General features: G+C 42.9%; 1 protein-coding gene across 1 annotated transcript in view; it reads right to left on the bottom strand.

The window, feature by feature from the left end:
• Positions 1–700: 700 nt before the first annotated feature.
• The window catches only part of ARHGEF12 (Rho guanine nucleotide exchange factor 12), a 148,686-nt gene continuing 123,443 nt past the window's right edge, over positions 701–25,943 (bottom strand). The window contains exons 27-41 of the mRNA XM_049778000.1: positions 25,460–25,545; positions 23,899–24,024; positions 22,007–22,121; positions 20,859–20,959; positions 16,330–16,407; positions 14,906–14,981; positions 14,265–14,432; positions 13,017–13,104; positions 12,138–12,224; positions 11,924–12,003; positions 11,425–11,658; positions 5,529–5,996; positions 4,003–4,319; positions 2,202–2,271; positions 701–1,661 (exon numbers count right to left, since the gene is read on the bottom strand). Coding sequence (XP_049633957.1) covers positions 1,651–1,661; positions 2,202–2,271; positions 4,003–4,319; positions 5,529–5,996; positions 11,425–11,658; positions 11,924–12,003; positions 12,138–12,224; positions 13,017–13,104; positions 14,265–14,432; positions 14,906–14,981; positions 16,330–16,407; positions 20,859–20,959; positions 22,007–22,121; positions 23,899–24,024; positions 25,460–25,545 — 2,105 coding nt within the window. The 3' untranslated portion in view covers positions 701–1,650. The remainder of the gene's footprint in view (positions 1,662–2,201; positions 2,272–4,002; positions 4,320–5,528; positions 5,997–11,424; positions 11,659–11,923; positions 12,004–12,137; positions 12,225–13,016; positions 13,105–14,264; positions 14,433–14,905; positions 14,982–16,329; positions 16,408–20,858; positions 20,960–22,006; positions 22,122–23,898; positions 24,025–25,459; positions 25,546–25,943) is intronic.

Raw genomic sequence — 25,943 nt, forward strand, 5'->3', positions numbered from 1 at the left:
GGGAAAAGTATATATTTATATATTACATACACACACATATATATACACACACGTAAAGGTGTATGCATATATCTTAAACTTCAGAAATAATAAAACCCTATCCTGATGATCCACCAAGTTCAGAGGACACAACTGAAAGATGGGATAAGGATGAACTCTTGCCTAAAAACAAAATTTTAAGATTTGACAAATGATTTCACTTTCATTGGGAAGGGGGGGATACACCAAACCAGAGATAACTGATGCCCAGAGGGAAGTACAGAAGGCAGAGAGATAACCACAGGAGCTCTCGAGCGGCCTGGCCTGGCCCCCGGGAGGCCATGAGCATCTTCCCGGCGCCAGGCGGGCTGTGCCAGGCTGCAACCCGTGGGATCCAGTGTATGTTCTGGGCTGCAGTTCCTCTGGCCTGTGGCACAGCGGAGTGGAGAGGGCCGGCAGGGCAGTGGTCAGTGGGAGTGCCTTGGGCCAGCAGGCCCTGCTTCATCACACCATGCTCCACTCCACTCCACTCCAGGCTCCTCCTTGGAACTCCAAGAGCCCTTTGGCACCGTCAGTGCAAAAATGAAGAGTCAAACTGGCAGGTACGCAAATTGTACTGGCCTTCGCATCAGCAGTACTCATGGCTTGCGCTTGCCATCACTCAACTGAGGATTCAGTCAGAACTTTCCAGACTCTCAGGTCCACGCTATCTCCCCCCGCCCCCTTCCCCACCTCTTCCTCAGCAGCCCCATCTTGCCGCCAGGCGAAGAAGCTTTGCTCGCCCAGTTTTGCTTCCTGCTCAGTCTGCAGGGCTAGCTGAATGCAAGTGCCAGAGTCTGATGCCAATGACAAAAAATGAAACAACACCAGGAACAACAAATTTATAGTAAAGAAAATAAACTTTTCTCTCCTCTCCCTCCCAAACCCCAACCCTGCATAGGAAAGAAGCCCAGAAAAGAGAACACCCCACCTCCAAGTGCCCGCTCTTCAGTACACGGAGGATTCCTTTTTGTGGAGGGGGACCCAGCACAGGGCAGGGGTGCTGATCTTGGGGGGAGAGGGTGGTGCTCACCAGGGCTGCCAGGGCCACTCTGGGCCTGTGAGGAGTCCCCCAAGAAACAGCCTTCTGAACAGCAGAGGGCATGGACCACCACTCAGGGGTGGCAAAGGCCCCTGCCTTTCCCCGTCTTTCCCCATCCTACCCAGCCTCCTTGCACTCCTCTCAACCTCTGACCTGTGGTTGCACTAAGTACAGAGGGGCCCCAATACCCTACCCAATTAAAACGAAACATGGCGAGATACTTTTCAATGTGCTTTCAAATGTGGAATGAAGTCAAATAAATACATCTGATTTTTCTCTTTTTCATAAGCCTAAGTAAAATTTCATATCCTACATCCAAAGCTCTATACATTTGGTTTTTGTTCGGAGTCGGAATCGATCCCACAGCACGGGAGGAGGGTGGCCCCTTTCCTCCCTGCCAGACTAGTGCAACGGCAGACAGTGGAGAACCGGTCCCGGTCCGGGGATCCTGGACCTATCAGGCCCAGGGGGTTCACTGGCAGATCCTCAGTCACACCCTCTCTCTGCATCCACGCGGGAGCCGGGGGGTAGTGACACAAGGTTGATGCTGAAACTCCAGCCCCCATCAGTCACCTCCAGGACACGCGGCTCTAACTTTTATCTGAGAAGAATCAAGAAACATGCAGGTCAAATTCAGAACAAATGACACTATAGCGAGCCGGGGGGTAAGAGATGTGTCTTGGATTCACAGCCATGACAGTCCCGTCCAAGCCCATGCAAGGCTGCCATGGAGATAGCCTGCGACTCCCCAAGGCTCTACTCACTCCTCATCAGGAGGGACTCAAATTAACGCCAAACCCTGATCAACCCTGGGGTGGACCAGGGGCACCAGCAAACCCATCAGACAGGCCAGGCTTGCTGTCTCCTGACTTCTACTTCCACAGAGGTAGAGAGAGGGAGGAAACGGGGCAGGGGAGACGCCCAAGCAGAGCAGAGTCAACAGTGTGTGTATTCCATGGCTTGAAACAGGGGCAGGTTCCCAAAAGAGAGAAGAGATGAGGCTGAGCACAATTCCTCCTCACACTGAGCGGTCACTGCATTCACTGGGCTCGTCTACTCTCATATGAAGCAGTCACTGTGCTCACTGTGCCATTCAGAAGGGTGAACCTAGTGCCAGAGCCCACAATGCCAGAACACGTACCTGAGTGCTTGTCTGCGAGGGCTGATCCAGCCAGCCTTTGGCAAAGAAGGGTGTAACTTTCCTCCATCTTCTATAAAATAAAGTCCAGAGGGTTGGTTCTTATTAGAACAGCAGTAACATTTTACTTTTTGAAACCAGATATTCTACATATATAAATTATATTGTATATATACTATGTATATATGCAAAGACTAGTGCAATGGCCTAAAAATAGAGACCTGGTCCTAGTCCGTTTTGTATATTATAGATACACAGCTTTTGAAGGTAATCATTAGCAGCATTAAAAGCTTGGCTGGTGAGGGAAAATATGTCCCATCCTTGTACCTGTTTCCTTGCAACAATTAAAAATGTTGCCACGAGTCTGGCCGGAGAGATAGCATAGCGGTAGGGCGTTTGCCTTGCAAGTGGCGACCCAGGACCAAAGGTGGTTCGAATCCTGGCATCCCATACGGTCCCACGTGCCTGCCAGGAACAATTTCTGAGCAGAGAGCCAGGAGTAACCCCTGAGCATCAATGGGTGTGGCCCAAAAGCCAAAAATGTTGCCACATGTAAAGAAAGCAGAGGAGAGGGCAACTATCCCATGCTCAACAGTGACCTGGGTGGGGATGTCCTGTTACATGTGGAAGTAACTCTCCTAGCAAATGGCCTGCCCACAAATACGTCTCCTTCCTCCAGAACCAGGAGTGCACGAGCAATCAGATGGAGAAGGGAAGAGGGTTATATGAAGAAAAACTAGAGTAGTTTTGAGCTGAAAGGCTACAGACACTTTTAACTTGGTCCCTTTAAGCCTCCATTTAAGTAACGTCATGAATAAAATGCTGGGGCTCACACATCTATATCTGTCCATTGTGAACTCTGGAAAAGTCCTTTTCTTAGGAATCAACACACAAGTCAGTCTTGAAAGTGTCAACAATGAACAACTGGCAAAAATCCTATCTGTGGCCAGTATTTTAAATGACAACTGCCATCAGGACCACTTCCCACTGTCGCAATGTCTGGGAAGCTACAAATGTAGATGACAACCAAGCAAAACAATGCACTAGTATGGACTGAGCTCTGGGAATAGCCTTGCCTACACCTACTGTCAGCTCTCTGCTCTCAATGGCCCATGGACAAGATCGTCTTGGCAAATACACAGAAAGCTTTAAAAACTTACACACCCAAATCAATGTGCAGTTTAGAAAGCCACGACTGTTTCTGATTTTGCAATTTGTAAGACATGTTTACAGTTAACCTCAGGTCTTTGCTACCCAGACAAAATGATGGACAGGGCAGGAGCGATAGCACAGCAGAGAGGACATTTGCCTTATATGTGATCAACCTGTGTTCAATTTCCGGCATCCCATGTGGTCCTCCAAGCAACACCAGGAGTGATTCCTGAGCACAGAGCCAGGAATAACCCTTCAGCATTGCTGGGTGGGACTCAAAAAACCTCCTCTCAAACAAAAACATCAAAACCTCATGATGATGGACAATGATCAAAGAAAACAAATTCAAAACCCAAACACTCGGGGCCGGGTAGGTGGCGTTGGAGGTAAGGTGTCTGCCTTGCAAGCGCTAGCCAAGGAAGGACCGCGGTTCGATCCCCCGGCGTCCCATATGGTCCCCCCAAGCCAGGGGCGATTTCTGAGCACATAGCCAGGAGTAACCCCTGAGCATCAAATGGGTGTGGCCCAAAAACCAAAAAAAAAACAAAAAACAAAACACTCAGGGCCTGGGCCCATTCCTATCCTCTACACTTCCTCTCTGTGATGGGTGTTTCCGGAACCGAGTTCTTTGGTCCCTGAAGCCTGGGGATACCTTTAGGTGCTCCAGGTTGGCCTCTATCTTGCGGATGCAACTCATGATCTGGCTCTGGGGGTCCGCACACAAAGGAGGGCTCTGAATCTCAAAGCTGGGCTCCTCCCTTGTTCCCCAGCGTGGTGACACCAGGTATTCTGGGCTGAAGGGTGAGGGAGCCCCATCAGAGCGTGCTTGTTGAGGAGAATGTTGGGGCTGGTGGGTGGAGTCCGTGCAGGGTGGGCCTGCAGGGGGCAAAGGGGGAAGCGAGCAAGCGATCTCTTCATCCGTGGAGCTCTCCTGCACTGCTTCATAGCCGTCTAGGATCAAATAGTTTCCTATCGAGAGACAAAACAGTGGATGAGATATGTACCCACTCACAAAGCACCTTGGAAAGAGACGGGCAGTTGAGCGCCAAAATCAGAGCTCTCAGGAAGGTGGCAAAGCTACTTCTAAAGGACCAAGTTTCATTTGGAGATCATCAGACTTTTCTCACTTCAGGCTAGACCAGGGGTTGGCAATCCGCAGCTCCAGAGCCGAATGTGACTCTTTTAAAGCTATGCCAAAAAAAAACCAAAAAACAAACAAACAAAAATAAATAAATAAAAAATAAATAAAAGAAAAAAATAAATAAAGCTATGCCAAGGCTCTGACAGCAGGGCGGATAGCAGGGGGGGTGGGAGGTGGGGAGCGGTATCAATTATATATTTTAATTGGCTATTAATTTGCACAAATATATGTTTTACATTGTTAAGAGAAAAATTTCTTTTTTTTCTTCAGATTGACAGCTAACTGCAAGATCCTGTATGTAGATAAGAAACAATGTATGTAGTGCTATATTTGTTTGAAATGTTGCAATGGTTTTGTGGCTCCCAGGTTTTTTTTTTCCTTCAGAAATGAGTCCTGGCGGCTCTTTATGTCTTAAAGGTTGCCGACCCCCGGACTAGATAGAACAAACTTTCTGTGAGCAATTTCATGTTAGCATCTTACAAGGTGAAAGTTGAGAATTACAAAGTCCCAGCATGACCTTGTCTGGGCTTCCCTCTTACAAATTTCCTTCTCCTGGCTTCCTCTCACTTCCTTGGCCTCTGCTTGGGGCCACCGCAATGGATGCCCTTGGCCCTGCCTTTCCTCTGAAAGACTTTTCCTACAAACACTCTTTACAACCTGACAGCTATTGATTCTGTCATGTACTTACCACTATTCTTTCTACTACCAATGAATTTTTATGCTTTATTCAATGTCATCTCTCTCTCCTCTCTCTCTCTTTCTCTCATGCCCTTACAACATTTGTTTCCAACATGCCCCTCATGATGATCCAAGTCATATCTATCTCTCCTCTCCTCTTTTCTCTCTCTCCTCTCCTCCCCTCTCCTCTCCACTCTTCTCCTCTCTTCCCCTTCTCTCTCCCCCCCCCCTCTCTCCCCTCTCTCTCTGTCTCTCTTTCCTCCCCCCCCCTCGCCCTCTCACGCCCTTACAACATTTGTTTCCAACAAACATTGGAAACAAAAGATCCAAGTCATAGTTCCAGCTTGGAGAGAACTTGCCTGAGATGCGTAAGTTAACATCCTCTTCCTTTTTAACCGTTCCGTCACCTTCTGATGGGTTATCATCACTATGTGCTTCACGGGCATCAAAAAAGTGCTCTCCACTCTCATCGAGGGCCCCTTCAGGCTCCACAGGCAGCATCTCTGGGGCCAGAAGCATGTGGTCCATTGCTAGCAGATTACTGGCCTGCCGGTCTTGGAATGCCAGTACCACTGAATCCCGTGGAGCAGAAGATTCAGTTGAAGTCCGAGGGCTTTGACTAGTTGAACTGCCACCACTTCCAGTTCGAAAGGGCGTGTGCCCATCACTGGGATGCTGGGCCTTGGCATTTTCTGCACTCTGGGTGGCACCGTCTGCTGGCAGCCCCGGGGAGATGGTGCGCGATCTTGGGGAATGTGCCCAACCTTCCTGAGTGTTCCTCTCAGTCCAGCCCAGCTGGTGGACTAGCAACTGCTTCAATAGACCCACTGAAGATTGAGGAAGGGGAAAAACACATTCACAAAGGCTACCTTAGACCTCCAGAATCAACCGAGCATGAGCGATCATTTCTATTAAGTACCTTTTTAAGCAACATACAGTCAAAAATCTCACATAGTGACTACTTTTTCTTTGTTGTAAAAAGAAATAAAATCCTGGCTGGAGAAGATTTGTTATTAAGTCCAGTTTTAGGAAATTCTCCAAATGAGAAGTATAAATAATCAATACCAAACCTGCCTCTATGTTCCCTTCCTTATTATCACTGAAATAATATACCAAAGATACTTCTTAAGAATTTTAAAAATTGGGGCCGGAAAGATAGAATGAAGGTAGTGCGTTTGCCTTGCATGCAGAAGGATGGTAGTTCGAATCCCGTCATCCCACATGGTCTTCTGAGCCTGCCAGGAGTGATTTCTGAGCATAGAGCCCGGAGTAGTCCCTGAGCACTGCCAGGTGTGACCCAAAAACCAAAAAAAAAAAAAAAAAAAAAAAGAAATAAAAAAGAATTTTGAAAAATAGGGCTGGATCAATAGCACAGTGGGTGCGGCTGACCCTGGCATTCCATATGGTCCACCAAGACTTTCCAGGAGTGATTCCTGAGCACAGAGCCAGAAGTAATCCCTGAGTGCTGCTGGTGTGACTCAAAAACCAAAAAGCCAACCCCCAGCCCAAAAGGTTGAAAAATTACACTAAGCTAGACAAAAAAAGGAAAGGTCTACTTTTTTCCAAAAATAAACACATTAGAGGCCGGAGAGATAGCATGGAGGTAAGGCATTTGCCTTGCATGCAGAGGGATGGAGATTCGAATCCCAGCATCCCATATGGCCCCCCCCCGAGCCTGCCAGGAACGTTTTCTGAGCGTAGAGCTAGGAGTAGCCCCTAAGCGCTGCCGGGTGTGACCCCAAAAATAAATAAATAATAAATAAATAAATAAATAAATAAATACATTATACATGTGGCATTATTTTTCTAATCTTATCATACATGCAAAAATTAACTTTATTATTGATAATAACCCAGGAGTCTCCTTAAATAGTGAAGAAGAAACTAAAACCATCTTACAATAACATTTAATTGCAATGATCGGTTATGTTTCATTTCAAAGGATAAGAAAAAATTCCTTTAAAAACATCACTTCAGGGGCTGGAGAGATAGCATTGAGGCAAGGCATTTGCCTTGCATGCAGAGGACAGTGGTTCAAATCCCGGCATCTTATATGGTCCTCAGAGCCTGCCAGGAATGATTTCTGAATGTAGAGCCAGGAGTAACCCTTGAGTGGCTCCGGGTATGACCCAAAAACAAAAAACAAGCAAACAAACAAACAAAAAACATCACGTCGGGGGCCAGAGAGATAGCATGGAGGTAGGGTGTTTGCCTTGCATGCAGAAGGACAGTGGTTCAAATCCTGGTATCCCACATGGTCCCCCGAGCTTGCCAGGAGCAATTTCTGAGCATAGAGCCAGGAGGAACCCCTGAGCACTGTCGGGTTCGACCACCCCCCAAAACAAAACAAAACAAAACAAAACAAACAAAAAAAAACCATCATTTCAGTGGATGCTTAGAAGGGAACCAGTTGTTGAATGTTACATGAGGAGTGTATACTGTGAGGTCACCCACACAATGACAGAGTCGCAGTGACAGTGTCGTGAAAACCATGAGAAATCATCATGAATGCTAATTTCATAAAATCTAAAATACATTAGGTTTTAAACAATCTGGCCAATTTCCTGCTTCAACTCAGGCATTACATTTTGTATGTTTGTGTTTGGGCCACACATGGCTGTGTACAAGGATCACTCCTGATAGGCTCAAGGGACCATATTGGATTCTAGGGACTGAACCCGGGCAGACCTACCAGCTGTCCTATCTCTACAGCCCTTCTCTATCTTGTTCCTTTATGTGAACAGGTCTTGCCCCAGTCTTTCTGGTCATCATTGACTTTCTATCCTGACATCTGGGAGGGGCTCCCAAACAGTGCTCAGTGGACTACGGGGCCCTCTCACTGATTCTCTGCTACTGGGCTGGTGAGTCAGCGCTAGGGTCTAAGGATCTGATGCTACTGCCGTATTAGCTCCTGAGCCCTCACTAACTTTTCAAGAGGATGTCATGATTACTTAGTTTTGCCATTCCAATCCATCTCTCTCCCTTAACTGTCTCTAAAGGTCTAGTCTTAAATTCCAGCTCCAATGTTCACCACTTATCAGGGACAAGCAAACCCAAACCATAATAAGTCACCACCTGACAAATGCAAGTGAAACAGCAAGTATGGGTGAACATCTTGGGAGTGTGGAGCATACTTCAACGCTTGGGGAAACTCACACTAGTGTGGCTGCTGGGAGGTACCCTGGGGAATGAGTTCAGGAGAGTAAGGTAGAAACACGGTATGAAGCAGCCATCCCACAGCAGGGCATTTATCCAAAGAACATCTATGACAGTGAAACCACTCACTGTGGGGAGAGTGATAGGACAGCCTGCGGGTTTGTTTGCCTTACACACTGACAACCTGTGTTTCAAGAGAAAGCCCTAACAAAAACTTAAATCAAACAAAAGAAAAAAGAAAACAACTCATTGCAGCCAGGACTCAACTTAATGATCACTGATGAGTCACATCGGGAAATTACATAGTCATAAAAAGATGAACTCTTGGAGCTGAGAGATAGGTAACTGTACTTCCAGTACTTGCTGTACTGCCAGCAGCATCCTGGCTTCAATTCCAGGCACTGCATACGATTCCCTGAGCATTGCCAGGACTGACCCCAGAGTACAGAACCAGGAAGAAGCCCTGAGAATTGCTAGGTGCGCCTAACTTCAAAAACAACAGACGAAATATTGCTATTTGCAACAACATAGGTCAACTTGAAGGTATTACGCAAAGTAAGAATTAGACAGAAAAAACTCACTGGTATGTAGAAGATATAAAATGTTCCAAACAAATGAACTTTGGTTATAAGAACACAAGTGGTTACTAGAAGGAGGGAGTTTGATAAATTCGGTAGATAATGGGAGTCAAACTGGTGATCTCTATTATATGTACATCTCCCATTATTTTGCTGTACAGCTAAAACAGTATAACCAGCACTACTCTCACTGCCTCCTTGGCCTTCCTATATCTCAATCTCATCATATTTTCAAACTGAACCCATCATGTTTGGCAAAGTAAAAAAGGAAAAAGGGAAGTATGAAGAGAGAGAGAGAGAGAGAGAGAGAGAGAGAGAGAGAGAGAGAGAGAGAGAGAGAGAGATTTTGCGTGTCTGTGAGGTTCCAGATGTGGCACCAGGTGGGAGACCATCCCCCTGTCGCGTCTGTGAGGTTCCAGAGGCGGCACCAGAAAAAAAAAAAAAAAGAAAGAGAGAAAAAAAAAAGAAAGAAAGAAAGAGAGAAAAAAAAAGAAAGAAAGAGAGAGAGAGTTTTCTTTTTCTTTTTCTTTTTTTTTTCTTTTTTTTTTTTTTTTTTTGTAGTTTTTGGGCCACACCTGGCGGTGCTCAGGAGTTACTCCTGGCTGTCTGCTCAGAAACAGCTCCTGGCAGGCACTGGGAACCATATGGGACACCGGGATTCGAACCAACCACCTTAGGTCCTGGAACGGCTGCTTGCAAGGCAAACACCGCTGTGCTATCTCTCCGGGCCCAGAGAGAGAGTTTTCAATGGGTTGGACACATGCTTTAAATGCAGAGAAACCTTGGGATCAATTTCCAGCCTGCACTGTTCCCCCTTGAGCACTGCCCAGAGTGGTTCTGGAGCAATGAGCCATGAGTGGCAGTCCCTGGGCACTACCAGCCATGGCCCAAATACACATTTAAAAAAATAAATAAAAGAATGCATACTAGTGAGCAGTGGTGGTGGTCTCTGCTGACAAGAACCCCAGGAAAAAATTATCTCTCAATAGTCCCTTTCCTTTGCTTTCCCCACCTAAACAAGTCAATTTGTTGAGTCATTTTATTTTTATTCCTTTGACACCGCTTTAGTCCAAAAACCCTTTTAGCCTCCAGCCTAGACTACTGCAACAGCTTACTAATAACTGCACCACTCCAGAACTCTTTCCATTCAAATCCTTTTGCAGCTCTCAGCCACATTAATCTTTTTTCATTAGTCATAGCCTCGCTCAAAAAACTTGAACTGACACTCTACTGCTAGAATAATCACCCTCAGCCTTTCCCACCTCCAATACACCTGAGAGATGGATCCACTCCAGGCTGTACCAGTGATTCTCAGCTACGCAGAAAGAGGACAGCTACAAGCAGGGCAAGAATAAAACAAACTCTCTGGCATGTGTGCGTGTGTGTGTGTGCCTCTGTGTGTGTGTGTGTGTGTGTGTGTGTGTGTGTGTGTGTGTGTGCGTGCGTCTGTGTGCGTACTCCTTCTGGCTAGAGGAGCCCAAGCTACAATGACTATTATAGTCTCTATAGGAATTTTAGATGAATTTGTGTTGCTTGGAAAAGACTTCAAAATGCTCACACTGTGGGTTGGAGAGAAACTACAGCAGAAAAGGTTCTTAACTTGCACATGGCTGATCCCAGTTTGGTCTTCAAATACCACCAGGAGTTATTCCTGAATGCAGAGTCAGGAGTAACCCCAGAGAACTAATGGGTGTGGCTCAAAAACAAAAACACATTAGCAAAACACTACATGCCATCTTTTCAGCATAGAGGACACTGCTATTAAAGTTCACACCAGATAAACTCACAACTTACTCTTTCCGCCTTACTTCCTCCAAGAACTTTAACCTGCCTGCACAGCTTACCACACACCAACTGTTCTACTTTTTTTTTGCTCTCTAAAGACACAATGATATCCTGATTTGTGCTTTTGGTTCTTTCCTCAGTCTTGTCTGAATAACCTCCATTCTTTACCCACCCAACTGAATCTTTTCCATTTTTTCATAATCACTTCTCTGTTCTCTCTGGGTCAATCAACAGATCTCAGGTTCAAAGAAATATGACAGGACTTAAGGCTTCTGTCTTGCGTAAAACAGACCTGGTTCAATCCCCAGCATCACAAGTCCTATTGAACATCAGGTGCAGCTTGGAGACCCCTGTTCACTACACAGTTAGCCTAAGTAACCCCCTTATCACAGGGCCTGAATATCACCCACTCCCCAGGCTTCACATTGAACTGATGATCCAGTGGCTGAGAGTCAGAAGCAGGGGGCGGGTGTGTGTGTTTCTAGGCATTCTAAACACCACTTGGGAACTACCCCTACCCCCAAAAAAATCATATTTCTTGTTCTCTTGGGGCTATCCCACCAGGTAGATAATACATATCTGTACTGTCCAGTTATTTATAAAGATGGGAGGAGGCTTTCTAGTCTTTTCCCAAAAGAAAGAATCCTAGTTTATACTTCTTTAGACTCTATTCTTAAACAGCCACTGCTTTGTATTACATCACTCTAGTAAGCATTAACTTAAGAGGAAAACTTACAATTCCTTAATGCATCCAACGCCCATCGCTCTTCTGGGACTTGCAAGTGTGGGGCTAGGATTGTGGCTGCGTCATTCACCCCAACATCCTTGAGAGTCCTGGCTTCACATTGCTCCTTCACAAACTGTCCTTCTGTCACAAACAGATCATCAACCTCTGCTTTTCCAGAGGCATCCAGTGAATGAGGCTGAGGCTTTGATGCTATTAGTGGAGATCCTAATCCCAACTCTCTGTCTGTTCAATGGAACAGGAGAAAAAGGCAGAATATATCTCAAACTTAACTTTTCAGTATAGTTTTAAAGAAAGACTTGGGATAATAATTATGTGAGCTGCATGAGAGTAATAGCTGGAATAGCACACAACAGGCTGAGAAGCATCAGTCAGCTAAAAAGGCTGATGCTAGAACCTCCATAGAAGGAAACAGTCAAAGATGCTCCGCATTTCATAAATAAGATAGTAGAATAAGTTCTTCATGGAAAGATGTAGCCATGTGGCTTACCTGGGCTCTGCATGCTTGTAACTGAAATTCCATGATGCTCTCCTTTCGATTTTGGAGGCTCTTCTTCATCATGGTCTCCTCTGTGAAATAAAGAAAACAATCTTCCAGCTTCGTGAGGTCTCTGAGTATCAGTGCAGTACAAGCTAAGCATCACCCATACCCTTTCTGAGCAAAGCTACTACATCTGTCTGGCTGCAATGTAAAGTGCACTCACTCGCACGGTGGAGACTGAGGAAGTGGGATTGGCTTCGTGGACTGCTCCTTCACTGATGCAGCCATCTGACATATAAGGTCCTGCCAGCTGCCAGGAGGTATGAAGGAACATAAATACAAGAGGGAAAACAAAAATAAATGCCCCTGAAATACACCCAAGGAGCAAAAGTAAGGATCAATCAGACACTAAACCAACATCAAACCAACCCTACTTTTATCAAAGAATAAATGAACAGGAGCTAGGGTGACAGTATAGCTGGTAGGGTGTTTGCCTTGTATGCGGCCAACCTGGTTCAATCCTGGCATCCCATATGGTCCCCCAAGCTCGCCAGGCTGTGCCCCCTCCAAAAAACACAAAAATAAAAAACAAACAAAAAAAGAATAAATGAATACACACTTATGAAATCAGAAATTAGAAAAGTTCAAATGAGAAAGAAAAGCCTTACAACATTATTAAAGACACAATATCCACAAAACTCAAGGGATACTTCTAAGAACTAGGTCTTTAAAAGATACTTTTAGAGGCCAAAGTGATAGCACAGTGGTAGGGCCCTGCACTTGGATGGCCTGGGACAGACTGGGTTTGATCCCTGTCATCTCATATGGTTCGCGGAACCTGCCAGGAGCAATTACTGAGCACAGAGCCAGGAGTAACCCGAGTGCCACTGGGTGTGACCCAAAAACAAAAACAAAGATACTTCTGAGATAGAATTAAAATCAGATGCACCAAGGGACAGTCTGTACGAGAGCCTCTCAAGAAGAATAGAGCAGAAGTGTTTGTTCACATCTAGCTTAGGTTTTCAAAGTTCAGTTATGAAACTACAATGCATGAAATTTCTATTTAAGACAAAGAAAAACACCATAGCCTGGTAACACATACACAGTCTTCTCAGAAACCGTCTGCGCCACCAGCTCATAGATCTGGGCTCCATTGTCTGACATGGAGATGACGAACAAGGCTTTGTTATCTGGAAAATAAAGACATTTCAAAAAACAAAACTCGCAAATAACAAGATCTACAGAAGTCCCATAGGGCTCTAGTATTATTCTACATCTTTTCATTGAGACAACACATGCTCACTTTACAAACATGTTCACTTTACAGAAAAATCAGTCATTAAAATTTGTATATCTATGTGTTATGTGTTATAATTCAGTGCAAATAAGATTATAAACTGCCAGTACGGACAAACATAATAGTTTATCTGAGAGTGTCCTTCAAAATACCTAAATAACTGAACACCAAGATTCTTTTGCTTTAGGTACATCATAGTGGTAGTTAGGAATCAAACCTGCAGTGTTGGGGGACAATGAGATGCCAGCGATGAAACTCAAGGCTCCCACATGCAAAAAGTATATTTTAGCTCCTTTGTACTAGCTTCCCTAGTCTGGAACACCAACGTTATTTTACATTTATTTTAATATGTCCTTTCCTTAAACTGCTAATACTATTTATTGGGGTTTAGGAAAAAAGACTACATACATATACAAATATGTATCTTATCATTACAGCACAAATTTTAAAAGGAATCTCATTTCAAAGATAGGAGTACAACTGGACCACACAACTCATTCTCAAGGTTTACTCTTGACTTTGTGCTCATAGATCATTCCCAGCCATGCTTGGGAGACAGTATGTTACCAGTGATAGAATGGGGGTCAGCCATATTCTAGGCGAGCACCCTAACCCTTATACTAGGCTTTCCAGTCTAGTATCTCATCATTACTACATCTAATGTATAATTCGTTCAGGTAAAGTGCTTGTTTTTTTTTTTAAAACATTACATATATTTCTTCGGCTTCTTTCTCAAAACTCAAAAACATACCTCTAATGAAAGTCTTTTCATTGGGGTCATCCCCAATTCACTATCTCCACTGGTATTGTCGATGATTTAAACATGTAATAAAGACCAAACCAGCTTAAAAAAAATTAAAGCAGAAAGCTACTCAGTAATCTAGGCATCATAAGTAACTTTCTTCATTTACCTTCAAAGAGGTCAATTAAGTAATTTGTCTTCAGAATATAAACAGGAACCAAACTATTCTAGAGTGCGATTCAAACAACACAGTATTTTATGCTACTTTGCAAGAAACTTGGCAATTAGTGCACTGTGCAGCAGAGACTTGCCTGTTGCCACCTGCCGAACCAATACAGTATTCAACTTAATGACAGGGCTAAACGTGTGCTTGCTGTCAGCTGAAGATGCCAGGATCTTACTGTGGCACCGTAACACCAATCTGTCATCCTGCTTTTGCAGTAACACAAGAATGTCTTCCAGCAATAATGTGTAGAGATCTAGAAATAGAAAAATATAGCCAGGGTGATTAGCATAAAAATTGAGAGGTGTTCTAGAAACTTTATGACAAATTAAAAGAGAAATTGTACTGCTGCTAAAGCTAGTACATTTAAAAAATTGTCTTGCTACCACCTTTTCTTGATTCAAGATTGAGTTTTTTTGTTGTGCTAAAATAACTTGACACACAATGAAAAACAATGCTTCAAGTGTGTGCTGTTGTGGCCTAGAGAAAGGTGAGGCTCACAGCATCCCAAGGAGGACAGGAAGGGACTGAATTGTGACATTTTTGGCTTCGTGCCAAATGAATATTTAACATGCTTCAAGGATAATAAAAGCACATAATCAGATCTCCTGTCAGTGCATACATACAGAAACAGCCCTGCTAACTGCTGTAATTATGCACCATGAAGAGCAGCCTCCTGTGCTTGTCCTTTCTCTGTTCGCCACCCCAACTGACAGATATTATACCTACCAATTGTTTTATCTCTGTTTACTTTCCAAACCAACGGTCCTTCGTGGATCATCTTCCTTTTTGTTAAATCCAAATTCTGCCAAAAGACAATTAATTATTTCCCAGCACACAGTGAGGCCAGAGTCCATATCTCTTTTCAAGATGGGCTCAGCATAAAAGACGTCATTAATATTCGCTATCACCCACTGGTACCTATCAGCTACTGATATGAAAGACCATGTTCAAGTAACCTACAGAAAATATTCTAAAAAGATTTCCTGCAGAACGAACATTCAGGAAGGCTTCCATTCTTACGACAAACAAATGGTGATAGTGTATAGAAATGGAGATGCCGGATCAATCACAACTCTAGGCACGTAATTTTTCTCTAATAGCTAAAGAAGGAAGATGCACTATTTTCTCTCTCAGAAGTCAATGAAATCCAAGGCTGCAGTTCCAAAGGAGATTCTGAGGAGCAACACTCATGAAGTGCCATGTTGACCACTATTAATAATTTAGTAATGACTGGTAACTTCGATCCAGAAAACTTCCATCTTCTAGAAGTGAAGTTAATGAGCCTATTTTTTTTTAGACAGTCCCTTGGTAAGCTGTTATAATTGTCATAAAAGTCTATTTTAAAAGCCACCCAATAAGTCTGCCCAAATAATCGCCCAATGTAATCAAAGGAAAAAGGAAAAGTCTACAAAGTTTTGTTCTTCATTAAAGCCCATGTATTAGAAGTAGAAGTTAATAACTCCTTTGCTACCATTCTTGTAATGGTCTCAACCGTCATGCTGCTGAAGAGCTTCATAGAAAAATAATTAGGTTGTCTTGCTTTACTCGAATTTAACATGGAAAATTTCTGTAGTCAATAGCCCTCCTCTTATCCTATTATAGGACACACTAAATTAAATAATGTTATGCCTCAGTCTCCTGATGATTCCTGTTACAGAAAACTATACATACACACAGAATATTCCCCTAACCAAAGAATCAAATGATTTGCACAAAGACCAGACATTCAAAAGGAAGACTAGAATCATATCTGTATGCACAGACAATTGAGGATACAAGAACTCCTTCAGGTGACATATGTTGCCAGAGAGATGTGATTAACTTGCCACATCTTTAGTAAATTCTATTTGGTATTTGTTTTTGTGTGCGTGCGATTTTTTAATCTTCATTTGAACACTGTGATTACAAACAGGGCTCTAGTTGGGTTTTAGTCATATAAAGAACACCACCCCTTCACCAGTGCAACATTCTCACCTCAAGGAGGGGTGAGTGCAGTTAGAACACTAACAAGTACCATGACAATGTTAATGAGTGAGAGAAGTAGAATGCCTATCTCAAATACAGGCAGGGGGTGTGGATGGAGGGATATGGGGTGCATTGGTGGTGGGAATCTATTTGATACTTGCAATTATGGTTAGACCATCTCTTACCCTGAGCTCTTCAACATTTGGGTACTCTGACATCTTGAGATTGGAGGTATCAAGACGACGCTGATAGTCTTCTAAGCGCTGAAAGGAAGACAGGAAAAAGCCAGAGTTCTGTTACTGCTCAGAAAATGGGTGAGCCCACGGTCCCTAGACCAAACAAACTTTCACTAGCACTCTTCTGGCCTCTCTGCAGTGGCATCCATATTGGGGACTTGCCCCTGAGCGGCTGTCTTCTTCTTTGGCTTTGACCATAATACATTCTCTCTCACTTCTGTGGCTCTTTTTTCTCAATTTTCTTTTCTAACTTAATGGACAATCCCCTAGATTATATTTCTGAACATGTAATTATGGCACAAAATGCAGAAGTCATAGACAATAATAAAATCTGTCTCCTTTCAATCCTGTGCTCTAGCCACCTCACACCAATTATTTCCAAAGAAGAATCACTAATGGGCATTTGCAGAGTAACCTGTGAGAATGACTCTAAGCAAACAAATATGTACATTAGTATGCTTGTCTTAATGCAAACTGTGTGTGTGTCCTTGAGAACAATGAGGACAGTAGAATATAGTCATACATTCACTCATTTAATTGGTAACAGAACACACACATATTTCCCCCCCTGCCCCTATATATGTATATTTGTATCTATTACTTATTAATATAACTTGAAAGTGATCTAAATAAGCTGTCTAATATAGAAATAGCTCTATGTTTTTAATGGCTGCATGACATTTAATTCTATGAATAAATGATAGTTGTTTTAACTATGCTTTACACAGATAGACACAGACATTATTTCAATTTTCTACAATAAACAGTACTGCAATAAATGATTTAAAATATACACTTTTGTACGTGTACATTTATCTGTAGAATAAGTTTCTAGAATGTTATATTAAAGGGTACACATACTTCTATAACGATAAAGATGTTCAAAAATCCAGAAAATCTTTTAATTTGTACAGTAAGCACTCATTCATATACACAAAAGCCTATATTCCATAAGTAATACTTGCTGAACTTGCTCTAGCATCTGTGTACCTACTCAACCTTCTATCAGTCCATCTTATTTTCTAGATATATTTCAGAATAGGTAAAAGATATAAGCAAACTTTACCTCTAAATAGTTAAGCATGCACATCATTAACAAGAGTTCAAGATCTGTTTAGGTTTTAAATTGAAAATTACATGTATATATTTTACAATTGCCTCAGAATGTTCTTTCCTTCTTCTGAGTTCCCACATAGCCAATGATAACCACTTCTATTTTTTTTTAATAATTTCTTTTTTGTTTATTTGTTTGGTGTTTTTATTGTTGTTTTGGGTCCACACCTGGCAGCACTCGGAAGTTACTCCTGGCTCTGCTCTCAGAAATGACTCCTGGCAGGCTTGGGGACCATATGGGATGCCAGTAATTGAATTCGGGTCCATTCTGGGTCAGCAGCATGCAAGGCAAATGCCCTACCACTGTGCTATCCCTCTGGCTCCCTAAGTATTTTTTACTTGATTACATGGTTACATGTTCGTAGTTGGGTTTCAGTCATAAAATGTATACCTCCCTTCACCCCTGTAACTTTCCTGCCATCAGTTTTAAGGTATTCCTTCTCCTATTTCCTGTTTCCCTAACCTCGGATGGGACAGGCTGTTTTGAATAAAGAAAAAGGGGGAGGGACACAAAAGAAGCAGCAGAAAACGGGGGGGGGGGGCAGAAAGCTTAGCAGAGAAGCACATGTGAAGAAAAGCATATAGCAGAGAAGGCCACAGAATAAAAGGTCACTTCGATGAAACTTTAACTAACTGCTTGTGAATTATTTCTCTGTCGCTACTACCCTTCATCAGACCCATCTGCCTGAGTGGTTAGAAACATGGTGCCTAGGGTGGTCTCACCAACACGTGGACTTTATACTTTATATTTGATATTTTAAACAACAACCAGTGTCCCCTATTTCCCTCCTCCTCCACATAGTCTCTGAGACAGGCAATCTATTTCTCTCACTCAACGATAACCACTTTTCTTTTTTTCTTTTTTTGGGGAAAGGGGATTGGTTTTTGGGTTTTTGGGTCTGGCAGCGCTAAGGGGTTCCTCCTGGCTCTACACTCAGAAATCGCTCCTGGAAGGCTTGGGGAACCATATAGAATGCCGGGATTCGAACCACCATCCTTCTGCATGCAAGGCAAATGTCCTACCTCCATGCTATCTCTCCAGCCCCAGATAACCACTTTTTTTTTTTTTTTGTTTTTTGTTTTTTGTTTTTTGGGTCACACCCAGCAGTTCTCAGGGGTTACTCCTGGCTCCACACTCAGAAATCGCTCCTGGCAGGCTCGGGGGACCATATGGGAAGCCGGGATTCGAACCGATGACCTTCTGCATGAAAGGCAAACGCCTTACCTCCATGCTATCTCTCCGGCCCCAGATAACCACTTTTCTAATATCTTTCCTACTATGAATGAGTTTAGCTTGTTCCAGCTAAAAAGATTCACATAAAAAGAAAATTATGCATGTACTTATTTGTGTCTGATTTCTTTCACCTGATGTAATGTTTATGGTATTAAATTAATCACACTATAGCAATAATTCAGTTTTTTTGTTTGTTTGTTTTGGTTTTGATTTTGGTTTTGGGGCCACACCCGGCGGTGCTCAGAGGTTACTCCTGGCTATCTGCTCAGAAATAGCTCCTGGCAGGCACGGGGGACCATATGGGACACCAGGATTCGAACCAACCACCTTTGGTCTTGGATCGGCTGCTTGCAAGGCAAACGCTGCTGTGCTATCTCTCTGGGCCCAATTCAGTGTTTTTTATTGCGAGCATTGTTCTAGTTTATGGTGAGGTCATATAGTTTATGCTATAGATATTCTTATCTAAGTATGTAAGCCAATATCGTCATTGCTTTTAGGGAAATCACTAAGAACAGGATTGCTGGCTCAAATGACTCATTATGCATATGTACATTTGAAATTTTGATAGACTGTCTTCTGCAGTTTTATCAGTCTAGTCCAAATGATACAGTTGAAAACACCTACTTTCCTGCAGCCTAATCAACACAAGTAGACATTGCACTCAGTTCCTAAGAAATTATACCCAAATCCATGGTCCAATCAGTCTCTGTACACATGCACCCTTGCCTTTCTATGCTGAGGAATGGGGTTTCTAAGCATTGCTGGGGGTGAGAGGGGAGATATTCCCATCAACCCTTAGTCAGACCAGGTTGTACTGACAGTTCACTGCCAGGATGCGGTAGGGCAGTGCTGATGCCACCAGGGCTACCTTGGTGGTGCTTAAAGGAACCAGACACTTTGATCTTCAGCACAGTCCTCTTGAAGCGGGTCCACTCTAGATTTGTGGGGAGTACGCAGACAGAATGTGCCGCCGAGGCTGATGGATGTGGGGGTTCTTGGGCACTTTGGTGGTGGTGACTGTGTACCCTAATACCATAACTACCAACAACACTGAAGCCATGGGAGCTTCACTGTGAAAGGGAAGGAAGCAGCTGCTTATCAGCTGAGCTTTCTGTGCATCTTTCTTTGGTTCCTAACTCAGCACCTTTCCAGCAAATCTGGGACTTCTCCATTCAACTAACGCAAACAAATGCTGAAGCCAGAGATCTGGGATTTACTGCTGGCCTCACCTTTCTCTATCCTCCTAAAGCACTCACGGAAATCTATCACTTATCACGTTACATTTACATCCTTCCCCAAGTCTTAGGCTCCTGAGGTCCCATTCATCCTGGACTGCTTCAGGAGATTCCTCACTGTACCCTCTCACCCACTCTTTTCCCTGTCCCACCACATTCCAAAGAGCAGAGTGAGTAACAATTACAAAGAAAAAAAACAAAGTCCCAGCATACCATGCTCCTTCCTCAATGCCAATAACGAACTCCTACTGCTCTGAGAATATAAGTTCAAATATGGTTCCCAGGAGTCCTGTCTAATTTGTCTACATGCTCACTTCAGACCATTCTGACCTTCTTTAGAGATGATCCAGATGAATCTCATCTTTCAGTTTTCCAAATACACCAGGCTTTCTGTGTACCCCAGGACTGTGAGATATGCCATTCCCTCCACATGTGGGATAGCTAGGCAAGGCACTTCATTATAAACTCTTACCAACCCAAGACTCTCCTCCATAACCACAAATGCCAAGTGACTGCAGCACTATACTCTGTCCAGTAACTTTCTATGTTGCTGAAAAGCAAGATAAAAGCAGCAACGATCTACACAAGTTCTCAACCTCTCTATACCCATTCCCTCAGTTGACAGTAGCTGCTCTACAGATGTGTACTAAAGGAACTGAAGAATGAATGAGTAAGCACGCTCTCTGGAGCCTGGACTTTGGAGAAGGTCCAAACAGTCAACTGAGACTCTTGATTTCCCAGCACAAGCCAGTCTGGAACTATCACTACATAAACAGCATGGCATCTGTCCTTTCCTTCGATTAGGCAATAATGGCTCAAATCTCATTTTACAGGCCCAAATCACAAGAGCATCAGTGTCTCATCATGCCAGTCTGTATCTCCTTTTCTCTCCTTACCTGCTTGTTTTCTGCTTCCCTGACAGCCTGATTGACATAATTTAAGATCTGGCGGCAGTGATCAGCAGCTCTCTTCACTTTCTCCTTTTCTGTAGGCCATTCTAAATGTGGGGAAGAAACCTCAAATGTAAAATGCAGAAAACTAAAAGAAAAACAAACATGCATATGTGTGTGTTTATCTTATTATGTATCACATATAAAGGATGTCACTTTAGTTCAACAATTGTACAAGCATATCAAAAGTCTTAAAATACTTTAGCACCAGGCTAAAAAGACTAAAACAGGATCTCAATTTGGGTTCTTCTTAGATAGGTGAGGCTTATTGCAGGCCTTTCCAACAAAGTACTAAGGTTTAAAACTCAATCAGAGTAAGGAATTCCAAATCCAGGTATTGGTGCTGGTATGAAGTCTCAGGTCTAGTATGCAACCAATTCCAGGAAACTGGTCTTACGGTCCACTGCAAGCTCACTTTAATTTCACAGTGCAAGCAATATAGGTTTTTTTTATTTCATTGGTTTTTTTGGTTTGTTTTTTGGTTTTGAGCCATACCCAGTAGTCCTCAGGGGTTACTCCTGGCTCCTTACTCAGAAATCAATCACTCCTGAGCCTGGAGCAATAGCACAGTGGTAGGGCATCTGCCTTGCATTTGGCCAATCTAGAACAGACAGTTGATTTGATCCCCCATTGCCACATATGGTCCCTGAAGCCAAGAGTTATTTCTGAGTGCATAGTCAGGAGCAACCCCTGAACATCACAAAGTGTGGCCAAAAAGGCAAAAAAAAGAGAGAGAAATCTGGGCTCTGGGGATCATATGGGAGTCCAGGGATGGAACCTGGGTCAGCCACATGCAAAGCAAATGCCCACCCTACTGTGCTATCATTCCAGTCCCAGCAATATTGTTTTAATGATAACAATTAAAAATAATTCACCAAAATGTATTGTTCCACTAACGTGTACAGTGTAATGAAACTAAAATTAGAATAATTAAAATGACAGTCCCTGGAGAGTAAACAGCATCATAAAATGTGACCATATTCTTTTGGATATTCAAGCTCCAAACAACCAAACAATGTGAGATTATTTAGTAGAACCTGAGTTTTTGTTGTTGCTTCCTGCTAAGCTTTTAACGCTCTATGAGAACATTGTACCTGTGTACTTGGCAATATTATCCAACAGAAGAGGGTACTTTGTAAGCCTCTGCATTTGAGTGGGGATGATATCCTTCAGCTGCAGGCGGCGACACAGCGGATTACTCTCAGCATCCTAAAATGCAAGTGGAAGAAGTGAATTTGTAATTATTATTAGGGTGGTGATTACCTAACACATACTTGTTCTGTTGTATCTACAGCATCATAGCTCTGACTAGAACGTAAGACCTACGTATGCCAAGAACATCCCACTGTCATGTTCACTTTATGCTTTTTTCCTTTGGTCTAATCATGTGAGGAGGAGAGCTTTAACACAAAATCAGTGGCTTCTCTTGTTACCTGTTAAAACCAAGACTTGCTTCCTTATGATCAAAGTTGCATCTTCCCTAGGACTGGCCTTCCTATCAAAAGTCAGCTAATTCAAGGTGGGATGGCTCAAAACATTGGGGCTCCATTGCCCTTCACAAGCAAGACACAGTCAGCCCTCACCCCCAAGAACTGCTGAGAGCAATCCCTGGGCACCATGATCCAAGCCACAGCAGTCCCTCAAGACTGACAGTCCCACCTCCACCATAAACATACAGAAAAAGAGCCCAAACCCCACAACCTCATCTAATTCACTGTCTGCCGTTAGACACAGGCAGCACAGAGCAGTTTGGACGCATCATCTCATCTACACCAGGATCTGAAAACTGTTCAGGAACCTTCCAGGTGCAAGACTCCTGGGCTCTGGATGCCAGGTGATCTCGGCTACAGGAATGACATAGCTAGGCTGTGTGCAGTAATTATGGGTTCTGACAAGGCCTGGATGCTGCAGCACACACCTTGTAGGAACCTGCCCTCTGGTGGGCAGACCTGAGAACATGCAGGAACATCACTCCTATCCATACATTACTATTGACTGCCACAGAGACAGATGGGGAGAGAGCAGAGGGGGACAGCAGGAGGGAACCCGGGGAACCTGGTGGTGGGAAATGTACACCAGTGAAGAATGTTGGACATTGTATGACTGAAACTCAATCACGAACAACTTTGTGACTATCTATGATTATGAAAAGAAAAAAGGAGATCAAAGTAGATTTAGAGCTGATCAGAGGAGCTGATCAAATGAAAGTTTCATCTGAAGGAAGGAAGTAAACCTCCCAAAATGCATTAGGGGGCCACAGATGACAGAAATATGCAGGCTTTCTCCCTAGAGAGCCAAGAGCAGTTTCAAGCCAACTGCAGCAAGAAGACAAGGATGGTGGTTAAAGATTTCCAGAGAAACAGTTTACTAACAACCAGTGAGCTTTAGAGATGAACCCAAGGCTACAACGAGAACTTCAGCTGCAGCTGCCTCTGTGGCTTGAACTGACGACAGCAGGAGGCCCAGTTAAATTATAGATGTTCTCCTAAATCCCACAAGCCATGACATGATAAATTCACATTATTTTAAAGTGGGTACGTGGTGGTAATTGCTAGAGAGCAAATAAAAAACTAATACACTGTGTTCCAATAACATTTTACTTACGAAAGTGGGTACAGCCTGTGGGATGAAGCTGAATAAACTTGATTAAACTCATACTACACCCCCGTAAGAGTATGACTATTAACTATATTCCTTCCTGGGCTTAGTGATAAAAATTCATCCCCAGGTTTGAATTAATTCAATTATTTTCAAAGTGTACAGAGACTATCTCCATAGTGATATGGACTTCTATGCCAAGTATCTTAATTCTGACATACAACCTTTATTATTTACCATTCCAATAGCATCTTCATCCCTCCAGAAATTTAAGAGAGAATATATGGATTTTTTTTTAAATGTCAGCACAGATACAACACATATTTAAAATTCTAGAGTTGAATTTAAAAACTTTTTTTTCCCCCTTATCAGGACTTGTTCAACTCACTTGCACAAAGGTCTGGAATCGAGAATCCTTTTTCTGACGAGATTTGATCATTTCCAAGGCAAAAGGCTGGTTACTGCAAAAGGTGGCAGCGGCGTGTTTCAACTTCTCCCCGCCTGGTCCACTGAACTGTACCAAGAAGGCAGAGAATAATAGGAATTGGAGTGCAGAGCTTAGGTAATGTCAGGAAGACTGAGAAAAACTGTTTTGAACATTCCAATAAGGACTCTCAAGTGGCAACAAACAAATAATAATGCTTCTTCATCTAAAAGATCTGAAGGCCAGAGAGATAGATAGAGCTCAATGGGCTGAGCACAAGCTTTGCGTGAGAAAGACCTGGGTTTGATTTCTGGGACTACATGGTCCCCTGAGCATTCCCAGAAGCAACCCATCAGCACCAAGCTAGGAATAGCTGAGCATCGCTGGGTGTGGCCCAAAGACCTACACAAATAGACAAACATGTAAATAAACACCTGACTCTGATAACCTTCAGCCCTTTTCTGGCCTAATTGCAATGTCTTATTGCAAAGTCTGCCACATTCCTCCCCACCCCCACTCCACCCCTGTCTTCACCCTACACCACTTTGAAATTAGAGTGGTGAAGGAGAGTGAGATACAGTCTTAAAGACAGAATCGAAATTTCATTTTCTTATAAACTGATTATCATCACAAAAATTACCCTCTGCAGCATTAAGAAGGAAATGCTTCATATTCTAGCATCCATTCTTACCGTAAAACCCAAGTCATATCATATGGTTTTGGGGTTGCACAATGGTTGAATCAACACTGTTTCACCCTTGCCTCTAAGCTGGACCTAGTCAACCTGCTAAGACCTTAGGTACTATGGTATCTCCACTATTATATACTCATAGCCTTGACTATAGTTCCTGCTTAAACAATATGAATGAATTCAGTTGCCCCTAGGAAGATATTCTAGATGTCCCAGCTGTCAAGTTATGAGACCCACACAAAACACAGTATAGCACAGATTGCTATGAAATAACTGATCTCGATTTTCCCATTGACAATAAGCTCCACCAGGGTAAAAAGCCAGGTCCCATTTGAGAGCTATTATATTTTCAACACCAGAATAATGTTTAGCATGTAAATACAGACTGTGGAGAATACATTCTGACAAGAAGTCAGACAGAAAAACATAATCTGACAAACATTCCTAAAAATTTACTTATACTATGAAAATAATAGGCAATTTTCACTTTAATTAAAAAATATTAGATCCACAAACTGTCTAGTGCTATACAGTATGATTCTGAGATTAGAATAACAGAAGGTGGCAGAGTTTCTACATTACTTATTTTCATCAAAATAATTTTTATTCACCTTTAAAACACAAAAAACTAATATCTTTCATTCAATGACAAACTTAGGGCTGAACACTTTTAGAACACATTAACTAAGAGAATACATCTACTCTAGACTTCTTTTACATTATTAGCTTTGCAAAATGGATGAGTTTGCCTAGTTGGAAAGGTTATTTATTTAGCACTGAATCTTATTTACAGTTGTCCAAAAGACATTTAAATAAAAGAGCAAATCTCCTTACCCATGTCAACAAATCTTCCCCAATCTGATCAATAACAGAGGTTTCATTCCTTTTTCGAACTGCTTTCATTTGCTCATTCAGTCCGACTAGGAAAAAAAGGGGGAAATTAAATATACACGTCTTTGTGTTCTTTGTGTGTGCTCTTGCTACATAAGAATATACATTTTTGGGGCCGGGCGGTGGCGCTGGAGGTAAGGTGCCTGCCTTGCCTGCGCTAGCCTAGGACGGACCGCGGTTCGATCCCCCGGTGTCCCATATGGTCCCCCAAGAAGCCAGGAGCAACTTCTGAGCGCATAGCCAGGAGTAACCCCTGAGCGGCACAGGGTGTGGCCCAAAAACCAAAAAAAAAAAAAAAAAAAAAAAAAAGAATATACATTTTCAAAATAGTAATTTTCAGAGTAGAATGGTTGCTTCTAATCTCTTTACAAAGCAATCTAGTTACAATTCATACATATCTTAATATCTGAAAGCACTCTGAAGAATA

This window comes from Suncus etruscus, chromosome 8, assembly GCF_024139225.1.
Source record: "Suncus etruscus isolate mSunEtr1 chromosome 8, mSunEtr1.pri.cur, whole genome shotgun sequence".
Classification (NCBI taxonomy): domain Eukaryota; kingdom Metazoa; phylum Chordata; class Mammalia; order Eulipotyphla; family Soricidae; genus Suncus; species Suncus etruscus.